Below are 14,513 nucleotides of genomic sequence, written 5' to 3' on the forward strand. Positions count from 1 at the left end.
CTTCGCAACTTTTAGTTGCTGTCTAATCGATGCTGCGGACATGGAGCGAATTTGATGGAGGCGGGGAAACTTTTAGCTTATTTATTATTAAGGACAACATTAGGATGATTACGGGAAGAACTACTAACTGTGGTCATCACTTCTTTGAGATGCTTTGGTTATCTGCATACCATTCAAAATAAAGACATCAATGTGAAATGCCATATTCACCAGAAGCTTGTCAAAAGTTTTTTTTCCCCCAAATGTTCAACACCCTCTTTATTCGGTAAATATTGCGAGTAGGATCATGATTTTTGTCCATATCGATATAAAATCTAATAAGTAATGATAAATTTGAGGAAATTATACTATAGAACATGCTACTGGAACTGAATGACAGCTGTGAGCAGTATGGGATGAAAATAAATGCAAATAAGACGAAGAGCATGGTCAAAAGAAGAAAAAGTACAGATGATATTATTATCATATCATCATATTGTGCTTCTGCGAAAAAAAATTATATATATATATATATATATATACATTTCTAGATTTTTACGGAAATATACATCTTCAGCATTTCTTATAATGGCAAGTAGTTTTCGAAATTCTGTCTCCTGTTTTAACATTATACTGATGTTACAGTTACACAAGCATTTTATTGATTTTTAAATTTTATATTTTGAATTTTAATCACATAAGATTTCATAATTGTATTTCATAACTACTGTAATGTTTGCAACTTGTTTAGTCTTAATAGTGTTACCACAGTAGATCACATAAATGCATATTCACACTCCTATGTATTGTACGTCATAACTTCTGATGATGACTCTGTAGAGTCGAAAACGTTTAAACTTATTAAATAACGCGTACAAATAACTTTCAGTTATTTTGTTTCAAAGGTAAGCATAGACGAACCTTGCTTAACTCAATTTAATACAACTGCTTATCGGTTTCAACATGTTTTTAAATAAGAATATTAGATAAATCTGTAGGAAATGTTGGTGAATATGATATCATTGAGGATCAGTATAGGCCTATTGACATTTAATTATTTTTCCTCCAGAAAAATGACGCTCTGTAGGCCTACTATCACATAGTATGTTTCATAAAATGAGCGACAGCTGTGCGCTTGTCGATTTCCTCCTTTTTTCTTCTCGTAATGATTGAATACTTGTTTAACAATAGTCTATAGCAGCGTTTATCAAACTTTTCTGAAGTGGGGGCCACTTTTTTAAGTCAGAACAGTTTCGCGGACCACCTTACTCTTGTTCCCTTCGAAAGCAAATTTATCATTTTTGTAGCATATTTTAATATCAGTAAACCTACATTTTAAAATAGAATCAATTAATTAAAATTAATTTAATTCAATTAATTTTGTTAGTATTAACTAATTAAATTAATGTTAATAGAAGAAAATTCATTTTAGTTTTTTTTTTTTTAGTAATTCAAGGTATTAGATAATCTTTAACTTTTTAACTAAAAAAAATATAAATGTTGGTACTCATATTAACGAGATTCTTGCGCAGTTTTTCTAAACTTGGATGAATGCTGGCAAGCTTAAGTCAGAGATCGACACATACATCAAGTCATTTCGGTAGCCTACTTTGTTTTTATTAGAGATAGTGATGAAAATCCTTTCTCACACAAATACGTAGAAGCAAATAGAATTATAATCTCTAAATCATTATTGTATAGTTCACTATATTCTCCTTTCACTTGTGATGAGGTCCAGAAATTAGCCATACCTTCCGCTTCAAATTTCATTTTAAGTCCGGTGTCTTTCGAGAGTTCAATTAACTGTTCTCTTTCACTCAATGAAAGTTTGTTAGTTTCAATATCGCAATGAAAGGGATCACGTACCCATGAAAATTCGTCATATTTACTTGGAAAATAAGTTTCAAATTGTGACCTCAGATTTGTATTGTTGGTGTACGACGTACGGTATGTGACCATTTCAATGTGTAGACTGCTTGTCGGCAAAACTATTGAGAAAGGCATAAATACATGAAAAGGTTCGGTACTTTGGTTCTCTGTTATGAATTCGGGTGGTCCCTGGCTGGGTTACAGGCACCAGATGTGCAGGGAAAAGATGGCGAGAAACACCATGTTCATAGTGCTTCAGATTTCTCTTTTGTTGTTGAGAGTATAGTGGGAATTCGGTAGAGAGGTAGGGTAATAAATTTCATTAAATGTCAGTATTGAGAGAAAAAGTGTAAGGCGACTGCCATGTGTCATTTCCAAACTCTGAGATTTTCAGCTATTAGTGTGATACGCAATTCGTTTGAATTTTATTTTTTCTTCGGTGTTTTTTGAACGACCACAAGGGCAGACCTCGAGGACCACAGGTGGTCCGCAGACCATAGTTTGAGAAACGCTGTTCTATAGATCTACTACTTTCACACTAATCATTTTATTGTATGATTGCCTGTCAATCTGCGTAAAAATTGATTTTCGCATTGTAGATACAAATGTCCAAATCAATTATTAATTATCCTGAGCTATTCAGGTATAAAGAAACATAATTTTTAAGATTCGGATAAATGTGCTCACTGGACTGTGTTGCGTGTTGCAGGAAGGCATGGGGCAGCTGCGCATCGTGACGGGGGGAATCCAACTGAGCGGCCAGGCTATGGTGCTGGACGCTCTCATCGCGTCGTCCATCCGCTCCAAGAGGGGTCAGCCCATCACTGTCGAGTCTAGCCACAACTTCACGGTGAACACTCGAGACGACGGCGGCCGCGTCGTCAACAGACTATTCCTAGGTGAGGGACAGAGCTGTAGCCCAGCCGACACCTTATGGGACCAGACATCCTCTGACAAACACAGTAGAGTTACACTGCCCTGCTGAAGCCAAAGTTTGCATCTGCAAAAATTGTGTCTTTGGATTAAGAGCTGTAGGGGAGACTGTTGTACCTATAGCATAGTGTACCTTTGAACATTTTCTGTTTTCAAATTTTTGCTTCTACCTAGAGGACTCAATCTGAAATAGATTGTAGAGAAAGCCGCTAGGTAGCATTGGTCGTAATTTCAGTTTGATTTATTGTAAAGTGTGAGTTCTGTGGACAAACGAATTTTTAGTACTAAAAGTAAACATTTTGTTCATTAATGTATGTTTTCTAACACAAAAACAAATTGTATTTGTTACTATCTATCAAGTACAGTGTGTTCCCTGTCATCTGGTGAGTAATAACATATTTTAATCTCTAGTTTTGGGAGCCATATTTGTTTAAATGTGCACCCTCTTGTACCTTTGAACACAAACCATCTTGTACCATGGAACATGTTACTAGGTACACGATACTATCGGTTTTTCTTTTTCCTTTATTTTAAGATCATGTCACGAAGTAAGTCTGGAGTTAAGAGGCCTCCAATTGATCCGGATGCCTTGAAGAAAGCTGTTGAAGCAGTTATTGTTCCTCCAGGAACTAAAATCTCAATCAGAGAAGCTTGCTCTGGTTTATGATTGTATATACATTTTAAATATGATTGTCAGTTTTTAAAGCTATATTCCCACCTATATGCCAACTTACAAGAGGATATGTTCCAAGGTACACGAACCTGTCGTACCTTTGAACACATTACATATCCCTTCATTTTATTTTTTCTATCTTTAATGGATCTGTAAAACAGGAAAATACGTACAGAAAGTTGTAAAGGAATCTTCAATATTTATTTCAATCATTTTTTCATTTAAGAAATTTCATTTCACAAAAAAAAAAATAATAGCCTAATAACAATACAATGTGAAAAGTGTTTAAAGATACAACAGTCTCCCCTATGTGTTTGTCTAGCATACAGACAGTTTTTGTAGATACGTTAAATTTAAGTTCAATTTCCGCTACAAGTTTCTAGCCCTATAATATGAATCAAAACGTTTCCTTTAAGCACATACATCTCCTGACATAAAAAAAGAATTTTTGCAAGTACGGCCTTTGCTATAGTAGAACAGTATCATTGTTGTTATTGTTTAGTCCACTGTCCAAAGACAGGTCTAAACCTAAAAAATTATACAAAAAAAGACACCACTTATGAGGCAACTAAGCCAGAAGATAATGGGGTAGGATGGCCAGTTCCTTTCCCTCTCCATTGCATACATCGTCGACTAGTTACATATTACAATAGTCAGCCTTCAGATGTATACAAATACTGGTATCATTATTGTATCATTATCCATTTAAATTAAAACAAACTCTTGTACGTACAAGCTCTCATTCTACCTAACTTTGATTATTGCGACGTTTTATTAAGTAATCTCAAGATTGATTTCTCCCAGAAACCGTAGTGTTTTGATAACGCATGCCCCTGTTTTATTTGTAATGTTCGATACTATGATCATATCTCATCATTTTTCGATAAGTTATCATGGCTTAGGTTATACGAGAGGAAAAATTTGCGCTCGCTTTCTCTCTTATATCCCCTCTTATTTATTCACTCGTTTCCATACTCTCTCTCTCTCTCTCGTTATCACAATATTAATACTAGATCACAACGCAACAGTACGCTTGAAATTCCACTCCACACATCATCTCTATATTCCTCATCCTTTACTGTTGCTACTTCTGGTCACTGGAACTCTCTGCCGCCTGAAGTCAATAACTGTTGAACCTTGAAATATTTTAAATCTAAGTTAGAAAATTATCTTATTGCGATTTGCCAAACTAACTTACTGTTATAAGAAGTGTTTTATGTTTCCATATATTCTTTACATTTAGACATTCTAGTGATATTTACCTTATTAGTTTTTTCTTGTTTTTTTATCTTTTTACAAAAATTTTCCTTACATTCTTTGTCATGTAAGAACTCGTGTCACATATTACCATAATTTTCCTGTTGTGTGTGTACCAAAAAATAATGTTTATCATAATATGCTCTATACTTCACATTATTATTATTATTATTATTATTATTATTATTATTATTATTATTATTATTATTATTATCATATAATATTTCTATACATTGCGTATATCTCACGCATTTTCACTCACTATTTACTTTTTATTATGATTTTTTCTTTCTTTTTATATAGATATCTCATTTCTATTGACTTATTGATTTCATTGCATTATGATTCTCGCTTTAATTTTGGAGTATTTGTAATGTTATTTGTATCGCAGTTTTACGTCTGGTTAAGTGTTAAAGAAGGACCTATGTCCTTAAATCTGCTAGGTTAAATAAAACCATTGTTGTTATTATTATTATTATTATTATTATTATTATTATTATTATTGTACTGCCTTCAGAAATGTTGCTGTAATCAATGTCTCCTAGCAACCTCAATATACCTTTACTCTTTCTACATACATATATTATTATAGTGTTAAACGCGCCAGAAGGTTATTAACAATATAGTGTTTTTTGTTCAGAGGAGGGTTTTATCTCCAGACGGGTTTAATTATGGTACGAATTTGCTTTCATAATAAAATAACATAATAGTAATTAAGTTTAATATATACGCCGTAGTAAATGAACCAAGCAATCTGAACTTAATACACACTATAACTACCAATATTTTACTACAGTTAATAATGTGAACAATATAGGCTACACGTATAAAATATTCATAAATTGATTAAACCAGGTATGCAGAACTGGGCACCAATTGTGGCATACGTCACAAGCCGGAATACGTCACTTATCCCTTCCTTTCATCCCATGCGTCTTTGACATGATAGGGTAGAGGGGATTTGTATTCAGAATCTGTGCTACTTGGTTGCGATACGTCACGGCGACGTCATTCAACGCCGGTGGACAGTAGACGGGGAAACAAAGCTTTCCCCATGCTTCCACCCCTCTCTTCTCCAGTTCTTCTTCCCTGGATTAAACTAATTTCGACGGATTAATAACGGAATTCTCTAACGATATGACAATAATAATATGTAGAAATTTAAAAAATGCCTAACAGGTAAATACTGCTCAGTGACCAATAATAATAATAATAATAATAATAATAATAATAATAATAATAATAATAATAGAAATAAACAGTGACTCAACAGCCCTAACATAGACTCAGTCACGCCCACTTAGCCGCAGCACAGGTGGAGGTAATGGAGGTAACATATGCTTAGCACATTATCACCCCAGTCGTTGAAATGTGTGTGCTGGTTAGGATTACGATACCCATTACAGTACCTTAAATTCCGATCACGATACTGGGTGGACACCGATCCCATACATTAACTAAACTTTACACAAAAACTCAAACAAGGGAATATTTTATATCTCAAGTCCAGATCATGACATTCAACTAAAAAAATTATATAACGAACTCTTAAAAGGCCTTATCCGATAAAATAACACCATTTGAGTACTTGATGAAAATGCTCAGGACCTAAAAACTAAGAGAAAATCAATGTACCACAACAGTACCTACTCACTTTTTCTATAAAATTTTGTATGCTCGTTCTTTGAACCGATTCGCTCCCTTGTTAATATGGAATAACGCTGAAGGATGATTCTTCTGCTCTGTTACTAGCAATGAAAACATTTCACATTCTACAAATCCGGTCACACTTATCTTAATATGGAAGCGTAATTAATTACAGTAGGTCTTGAAATTATGAATTCACCTGTAACTGATAAAACTTGAAAGGGAAATAAATCATGGCTGCGTCATAATGAATTCCTTTTAGCGTGTAAAACTTTAGGAAATATTGAACTTAATTTTAATTTAATTAAAAATTATTCGTACACAAATGAGGTGATTAATAAATGCGGGAAGTATACGGACAAAAATAATCAGTTTAACATCATTTAATTTTAAACTACTCAACTGTTGATTAATTTCCAAATGAATCCATTTTTCTGTAATATATTGTTCATTACAATTTCAAACAAATAGGTCCTAATAAGAATAATAATAATAATAATGATGATAATAATAATAATAATAATAATAATAATCGTCATCATCCTGACAAGTATTAGGCTAAGTGGCCTATAAGGTCATGTTTTCTGTTCATTTCTATCGAGGTCTGACAATGGGGTCGTTTACCTCCCGGTCGTTAATTTAAAATTGGTTTTGGAAATCTGCTGTTGCTCATTATCAAACAGTGTATTGATGACTTAAGGAAAAGTGAAGTTGTTTCGTATCAGAGTATATGGCACGTGTACCTGGCGAGTACAGCAGCGTACAAAACGAAGGAACCCCGATCTGTTCATAGTAACATTGCAACGCAATGTGTGCAGTTGTGTTATCCTGCTCAAGTATTTACTACGCGTTGAATAGTGTTATGCTGACCCATTCATAATGTCGAAGGCAAAACGTTCCATTCGCTCAAGGAGATACGAAGTGCAATTAAGTATATGAGTGACATTTCATGTATTAACGAAGTCAGTATCGTGTTTAATGTATGTAAAATTGAAATAAAAACCAGAACTCAGGCTATAGAGAAACATTGTAACAGTACATCACACAGGAAATGAGTTGAAATGAAATCTGAGGAATCATCATCATCATCATCATCATCATTATCATCATCATCATTTAGTTGTTCGGGTCTAAACGAAACGTTTTGCAAAGACATGTGCAACATGATGCTCAGTGCAAATATTCCTCTAAAGAAATTGAGTGATCCCCATTTTATAGGTTTTCTTCAGAAATTCTCTCGATACAAAAACTGTTTAAGCGATAGGCGAAGACGATTCAGCTTCGACAACTTACGAGAATATATTGTTTACTGCAACGCTAGTATTTGCATCAATGATGACGAGGTATGTGCTACAGTACTTTATTTTTCTTTTTCTTCTGACTGTACGGAGATACAGTAGCATGTTGACGTCTGTTTACGTTTAAAACCTGTTGAGCCAATGCAATGGTCTGAATGAAAAAAAATGTAACATATAGTAAATGTGCAGCTACATTCAAAGATAAGTCATCCCGCATCCACTGTCTACTCATTATATTGACATGATTTTTTCAGTTATTTTGATATCGCCAAATATATTTCATCACTGGCTCTTTCTTGAGCTCCTCCATGATATCCTTATTCCACTTGTGATCGAAATTAGTGTATCCCGCAATCCTCCTCATGAATCTCATCTCACATGCCGTGCTTATGATAATTTTTTTTAGTAATAATAATACTTTATTGCCAGAACAAAGATACATATTGATTTTTTAAAATATAAAAACACTCTGGCACCCCCAGAAAGAGTACCTTACATACTCGTGCTCAGAGGGTATTCCACATAATGTTAAGACATTTTATTAAATAACAAAATAAAAAGTAAAAAGGAAGAAAAAAGACAAAGAAAAAACACAGATATCACAACAAAACACAGATATCACAACAAAAACACAGATATCACAATAAAACACAGATATCACAATAAAAACACAGATATCACAATAAATAAATTGAGCTTTTAAGGTCCATGCTTCAAAAAGTCTTAGAGTTCGAGTACTGGACACTTCGGTTGTGAAGCCATCAATTAACTGAAGTATGACAAAGGCCTAGTAATTTTTATTTTATTTTATTTTATTATTTTATGGATCGAACGGCGAAATGAAAATGGAAGGGGAGTCTTGAATACTCAGGAGAAAGCATAATCACTAATCATTGGTGCCAAATTGATACGTGAACCATCTCGACTATCAATTGAATTGTTGTCTCGACTCGAGACTACGCTTAATGCAATGAAGAAGAAATTATGAAGCAATTTTAACGAGAAGGCTCCGTCTTGTTAAATGTAAGTGCGGGGTTTATAAAGACATAAACGACAAGAAATATCAAAATTTTATTCCAAATCCAAAACATCCTAACAACACCAACCATGCTAAAATATCGATCACGAACAGCATAAACCAGCCCTGGGCATAAGAAGGAAAGTGAAAGGGACGGAGAAACCCACGCCCATGTCCATTTCGCGTACACCGCCTTATAAACAAACGCAGATTAAGGCTCTGTGCATCAGTGGTGGATTTTTTGTGACAAGCGAGAGCCGAAAGTTCGTAAAAGATATGATGCCTGCCTGATACAATCCGTCACTGAATTTCCTGCCTGCTCGTACCTCACCAAAACATTGTTTTCTCAGTGAGGAAGGTGTAGTGGGAAGTTAAGGGGTGGTCTTTAGTGATTCAATTGAGTTACTAACGCCCAGCCTAGCTTAACGTTTCACATATTTATAGGGATTCGATTACCCTTGTCACTTTTTTCTGCAGATACACAGCTTAGCATGTTGTAGCAACCGGGAGAGGATGAAGGGATACAGAACAGTACTTGGCGCCTGAAAACTGGAACCATCGGCTAAGGAAACACACTCCGAAAAAAAAAGGAAATGTCTGGCAATTCGTAGGTATTTATAATTATCACCAGACTTATTGATCGATGGACTGGCAATTCATCACCAGCAAACCGTCTCTTACTCAGAATCTTCAAAGGAATAAACCTTCTGATTTAACAAAGGGAATAAGGACTTATAATTATTTACAATAATACTAAGAACGGAATTTTATATTTTATGATAGATTTATTCATCTGTTATGTAACTGTAAGACAGACCCGTTACAATTCTATATAATACCCCAGATCTGCCTTACTTTACAATTTCAATCACCTATGCCAAGTCTCACAACTAAAAAAATAAATAAAAACAAAACAAAAAAGCACACACACATACACACTACAAGATCAATTTAATACATAATAAAATTACTTTTAACTTTCTCTTCCCATTTCATCTTCGCTATCATTAAACATTTTGTCAATTTATTTAACTCTCTTATATTACATCGAAATTAACTCCATATGTAGATGAAATTGTTGGGGATCATCATTGTGGTTTTAGGCGTAATAGATCAACTATTGATCAGATATTTTTTATTCGACAGATATTTGAGAAAAAATGGGAGTTTGTTGTTGTTGTTGTTTGTTGTGGACCGTCACTTAGGTCGCATTATTTGCTACTTGCTAACCGGATGGCTACTGCGTTCGACTTCTGCTAACACTCATCAGGATTTCTGACACCACCATTTTATTCAATAATGGAAACGATTTTACTGGAAGAGCTGGAACACTCAGGATACTATAGGATAACTACATGGTTACTGAACTAGACTGAATTGATTGCAAATTAAAACTCTATTTTATTTATTATGTATTTACAAAATGTACATATAAGTTACTTACAAGATATTCCGTAGGCTGCCGCTGACGCCATAACGCTACCGTCTGCTTCTTCACCAAAAAGACTCCCGATTCATGCTCTCCGTAAGTCTCAACTAACTTCAGAATCTCCTCACCAACACTTTTTATGTTTCGTTATCGGTTTCCCGTCCGGGGTTATTCATAGATTTCAAAAACGCATATGACTCGGTTAAGAGAGAAGTTTTATACGATATTCTTATTGAATTTGATATTCCGAAGAAACTAGTTCGAATAATTAAAATATTTCTCAGTGAAACGTACAGCAGAGTCCGTAGGTCAATTTCTGTCAGATGCGTTTGCAATTCACTGTGAGCTAAAGCAAGGAGATGTACTATCACCTTTACTTTTTAACTATGCTCTAGAGTATGCCATTAGGGAAGTCCTGGATAACAGAGAGGGTTTGGAATTGAATGGGTTACATCAGCTACTTGTCTATGCAGATGACGTGAATATGTTAAGAGAAAATCCACAAACGATTAGGGAAGACACGGTAATTTTACTTGAAGCAAGTAAAGCGATCGGTTTGGAAGTAAATCCCGAAAAGACAAAATATATGATTATGTCTCGTGACCAGAATATTGTACGAAATCGAAATATAAAAATTGGAAATTTATTCTTTGAAGAGGTGGAAAAATTCAAATACCTCGGAGCAACACTAACAAATACAAATGATACTCGGGAGGAAATTAAACACAGAATAAATATGGGAAATGTCTGTTATTATTCAGTTGAGAAGCTTTTATCATCCAGTCTGTTGTCCAAAAATCTGAAAGTTAGAATTTATAACACAGTTATAAAACCGGGTGTTCTATATGATTGTGAAACTTGGACTCCTACGTTGAGAGAGGAACATAGGTTAAGGGTGTTTGAGAATAAGGTGCTTAGAAAAATATTTAGGGCTAAAAGGAATGAAGTTACAGGAGAATGGAGAAAGTTACACAACACAGAACTGCGCGCATTGTATTCTTCACCTGACATAATTAGGAACATTAAATCCAGACGTTTGAGATGAGCAGGGCATGTAGAACGTATGGGGGAATCCAGAAATGCATATAGAGTGTTAGTTGGGAAGCCGGAGGGAAAACGACCTTTGGGGAGGCCGAAACATAGATGGGAAGATAATATTAAAATGGATTTGAGAGAGGTGCAATATGATGATAGAGACTGGATTAATCTTGCTCAGGATAGGGACCAATGGCGGCAATGAACCTCCGGGTTCCTTAAAAGCCGGTAAGTAAGTATATTACATCGGCTTAGAGTGTAAATCTGCTAACCGCCAAAAAGAAAATTTTGCAAGGGAAGCAAACAACTGAGTTTAAATTAACTCTGAAACTTTAGGACCAAATCCAAAGTAGAGGTACAAATGCCACCTGTACTTTGGATTTGGTTATATTACATATTTTCTTATGTGCCACATATCTATTCATATTCAAAAATTTATTATTTATCCACTTTTTCCTTGTATTGTCTGTTCCTTGACATTCTAATAATATATGAAACGCATCTTCTCCCATGCCGCAAAGAGGGCAGATATCCTTCTCTACGGTACCCCTCCTGTTTTTCAATTTCCATATTCCTAGTCTCCACCAAGCTAAGTCCATCCTTACTCTCCCATTATTTATTGTGACATATTCTTCTTGTTCCCATGACGTTGTAATGTCCTTATAGTTACTTAATGTTCTTAATTTGTTGAGATTTTGATATAATTCCTGTCTCGTAATCTCATTACACCTCTCTTTTACGATTTTACAAATTACATTTAAATTCATTACTCCAATTTCTCCCATAACCAATAACGTAACCTATTCACCTTGTTCTTTAAATCTTCTAGCCAATTGGATTTCAAATTCGTGTTCCGAAGAAACTGCAAACACTTCTTCTCAATGTCACTATCCTCTTTCTCCATAATATGACCTAAGAATTTTATTTTCCTTACTAGTATCGTTCCCATAATACTATTTACCCCCATTTCGAATTTAGCAGCTAGGTTAGAGGAGTTCCACGGGATTCCTAGAAATGTCTTACAAAATTTATCTCTAATTGTATCAATAAGCTGGCTAGATAAATCATTACCCCAAATTTCTATATTATACAATATTTTCGATTCTACAATAGCTCTATAAATATTAAACAGGTTTTTTTTAATCTCTATATTCTGCCATTTGTTCAAGCACTTATCTATCGCTGTAAGTGTACCATTACCTTTATTAAATGCCACTTCATTTTGAGTCATCCATTTACCCTTCCCATCTAATATTAGGCTACACCTAAATATTTGAATCTAGAAACTCAATCAATTGGGTCATTGTTCAGAAACCATTTCTCTCTCTTACTCATTTTACTTCCGTTTTTACAAATTAGGATTTTCGTTTTTTCCCCGTTTATTTTCAGGTCCCATTTCATGCAATAATTTGAAATTTCGTTCATAGTATTTTGTAGACCAATAATAGAGAAAGAACCAATTGCACACTCATCAGCGAATAGTAGTCCCGGCACGTTTTAAGAATGGAATTTAAGAAGATGGTAAATACACTGACCGAGATTTCTCTAGCTTTAGAAAAGACTTGAATACGTGGAAAAATTTCTGTAAGTAATATAATAAGATCATTATATAAACAGTAGCCATGGTTCGGCTTTCTCCTGAGTATTCAAGACTCCTCCTCCATTTTCATTTCGTCGTTTGATCCATTACTAGGCTTTTGTCATACTTCAGTTAATTGATGGCTTCTCAACCGAAGTGTCCGGTATTCGAACTCTAAGACTTTTGAGACTTTCTTGCGGACACTGTAGCTGCAGGATAATTTTTCTCCCTTCATTTTCTTTTCTCCAGCTATTGTCATTCCACCATTGCCCAATTATTGCCATTATTGTTTAATTCTTTCTGCATATGCAATGGGGTACTAAATATACAATGATCAGCCACGATCAGCGCTGCTAAAACGTCCTTATTCTTGTAATGCGCCATATTCTCAAAATGCAATCCGATTCGCAAGGCGACCCTACAAACGGCTCGACGCAACAAGTGCAGCTCATTAAACAGCGCTTCCTGGCGCAGGAAATGAGAACTAACAAGCTCAAGAGACTCCAAGGAAACAGGCGCTTTGTTCTGTATTGTTTTATAAATTCTGTCTTAACCCAGCAGCTCCGGCCTGTGAGAACAAAACAATGAAGCCTGTTTAAATGTAAATCATGTTGTTATTTTTACAAAAATTTGCACTGTGAAACAAGCTAAGACTGTATACTCTGCCTAGCTAAAGAATGAAGTGATGTAAACCGTAGAACACAATAGAGCTGTTCACACGGCAACAAACAAGAGAGTCACTGCCAATTCAGAGATCTCAAGACCACGTGTTTGTGTTTACATCACTTTATTATTTTGTTGAACAGATTTTAATAACATGAAACTATAGCTTACTTTACATCATCATCATCATCATCATTATCATCATCATCATCATCATCATCGTCATCTATCCAAGGTTTGAGTCACCGCACCGGCATAGCTCAGACGGTATCGCATTTGCCAACTAATTCAAGGCTGAGATCGGACGTGGGTTCGAATCCAACTTGGGCTTTTTACATGGTTGAGTTTTTAATGTAGAAATACGTCTTTGTATTCGGCACGGTAAGTCACCAACAGCTCCGTAAAGATCTCTAAAAAAAGTGTTACATTAGAATCGCTTATAACTTTTAAACAAATAAACATAGTGAAACGAAAAGTATACCACTGTGTATAAAAAGGAGTCCCGTAACAGTAAATATCCACAAGAAATCGGTCGCACCCTCAAGGTCGGCGATACGGATGGGGCAAAACATAGCTCGGAAACTGCTTTCCGGCGGATTTATTATGCGCATAACTCCGTGAGATCCAAACCGATTCGGATATTAAAGGTATCGATCGATTGAGCGTATTGAGATCGATCATATAAATGCAAAAGAAAGTGATGGGGACTAATTGGACACGACATAGCTCTCCACAGATACACATAATGCATAGCGTGGCCCTCCGAAGTCGTGTGCAACTTGAAAATGGGTCACAGTCCTATCATCTACCCGCAATATGCGGAACCCGAATCACGCAATGAAAATGGGTAGACATTGAACACACACACAATAATGATGATGATGATAATGGTGATAATAATAATAATAATCATCATCATCATCATCATCATGTCATACAACTTATAGTCCCAGAAGGACTATTACGGTTCACAAAAGCTTTCAGTCCATCTCTTCATTGAACATCCAGTTGATATCCTGCCTCTAGGTTGGTAATGCATGCAATAATAATAATAATAATAATAATAATAATAATAATAATAATAATAATAATAATAATAATAATTACCATCATCATCATCACCATTCATACAG

General features: G+C 35.0%; 1 protein-coding gene across 3 annotated transcripts in view; it reads left to right on the top strand.

Annotated features, from left to right (window-relative positions):
- The window catches only part of Scgdelta (sarcoglycan delta), a 436,735-nt gene that overhangs the window by 328,327 nt on the left and 93,895 nt on the right, over positions 1 to 14,513 (top strand). For all 3 annotated transcript variants that reach the window (XM_069847984.1, XM_069847983.1, XM_069847982.1), the window contains exon 5: positions 2,558 to 2,747. In XM_069847984.1, coding sequence (XP_069704085.1) covers positions 2,558 to 2,747 — 190 coding nt within the window. The remainder of the gene's footprint in view (positions 1 to 2,557; positions 2,748 to 14,513) is intronic.

The sequence above is a fragment of the Periplaneta americana genome, chromosome 15, assembly GCF_040183065.1.
Source record: "Periplaneta americana isolate PAMFEO1 chromosome 15, P.americana_PAMFEO1_priV1, whole genome shotgun sequence".
Classification (NCBI taxonomy): Eukaryota; Metazoa; Arthropoda; class Insecta; order Blattodea; family Blattidae; genus Periplaneta; species Periplaneta americana.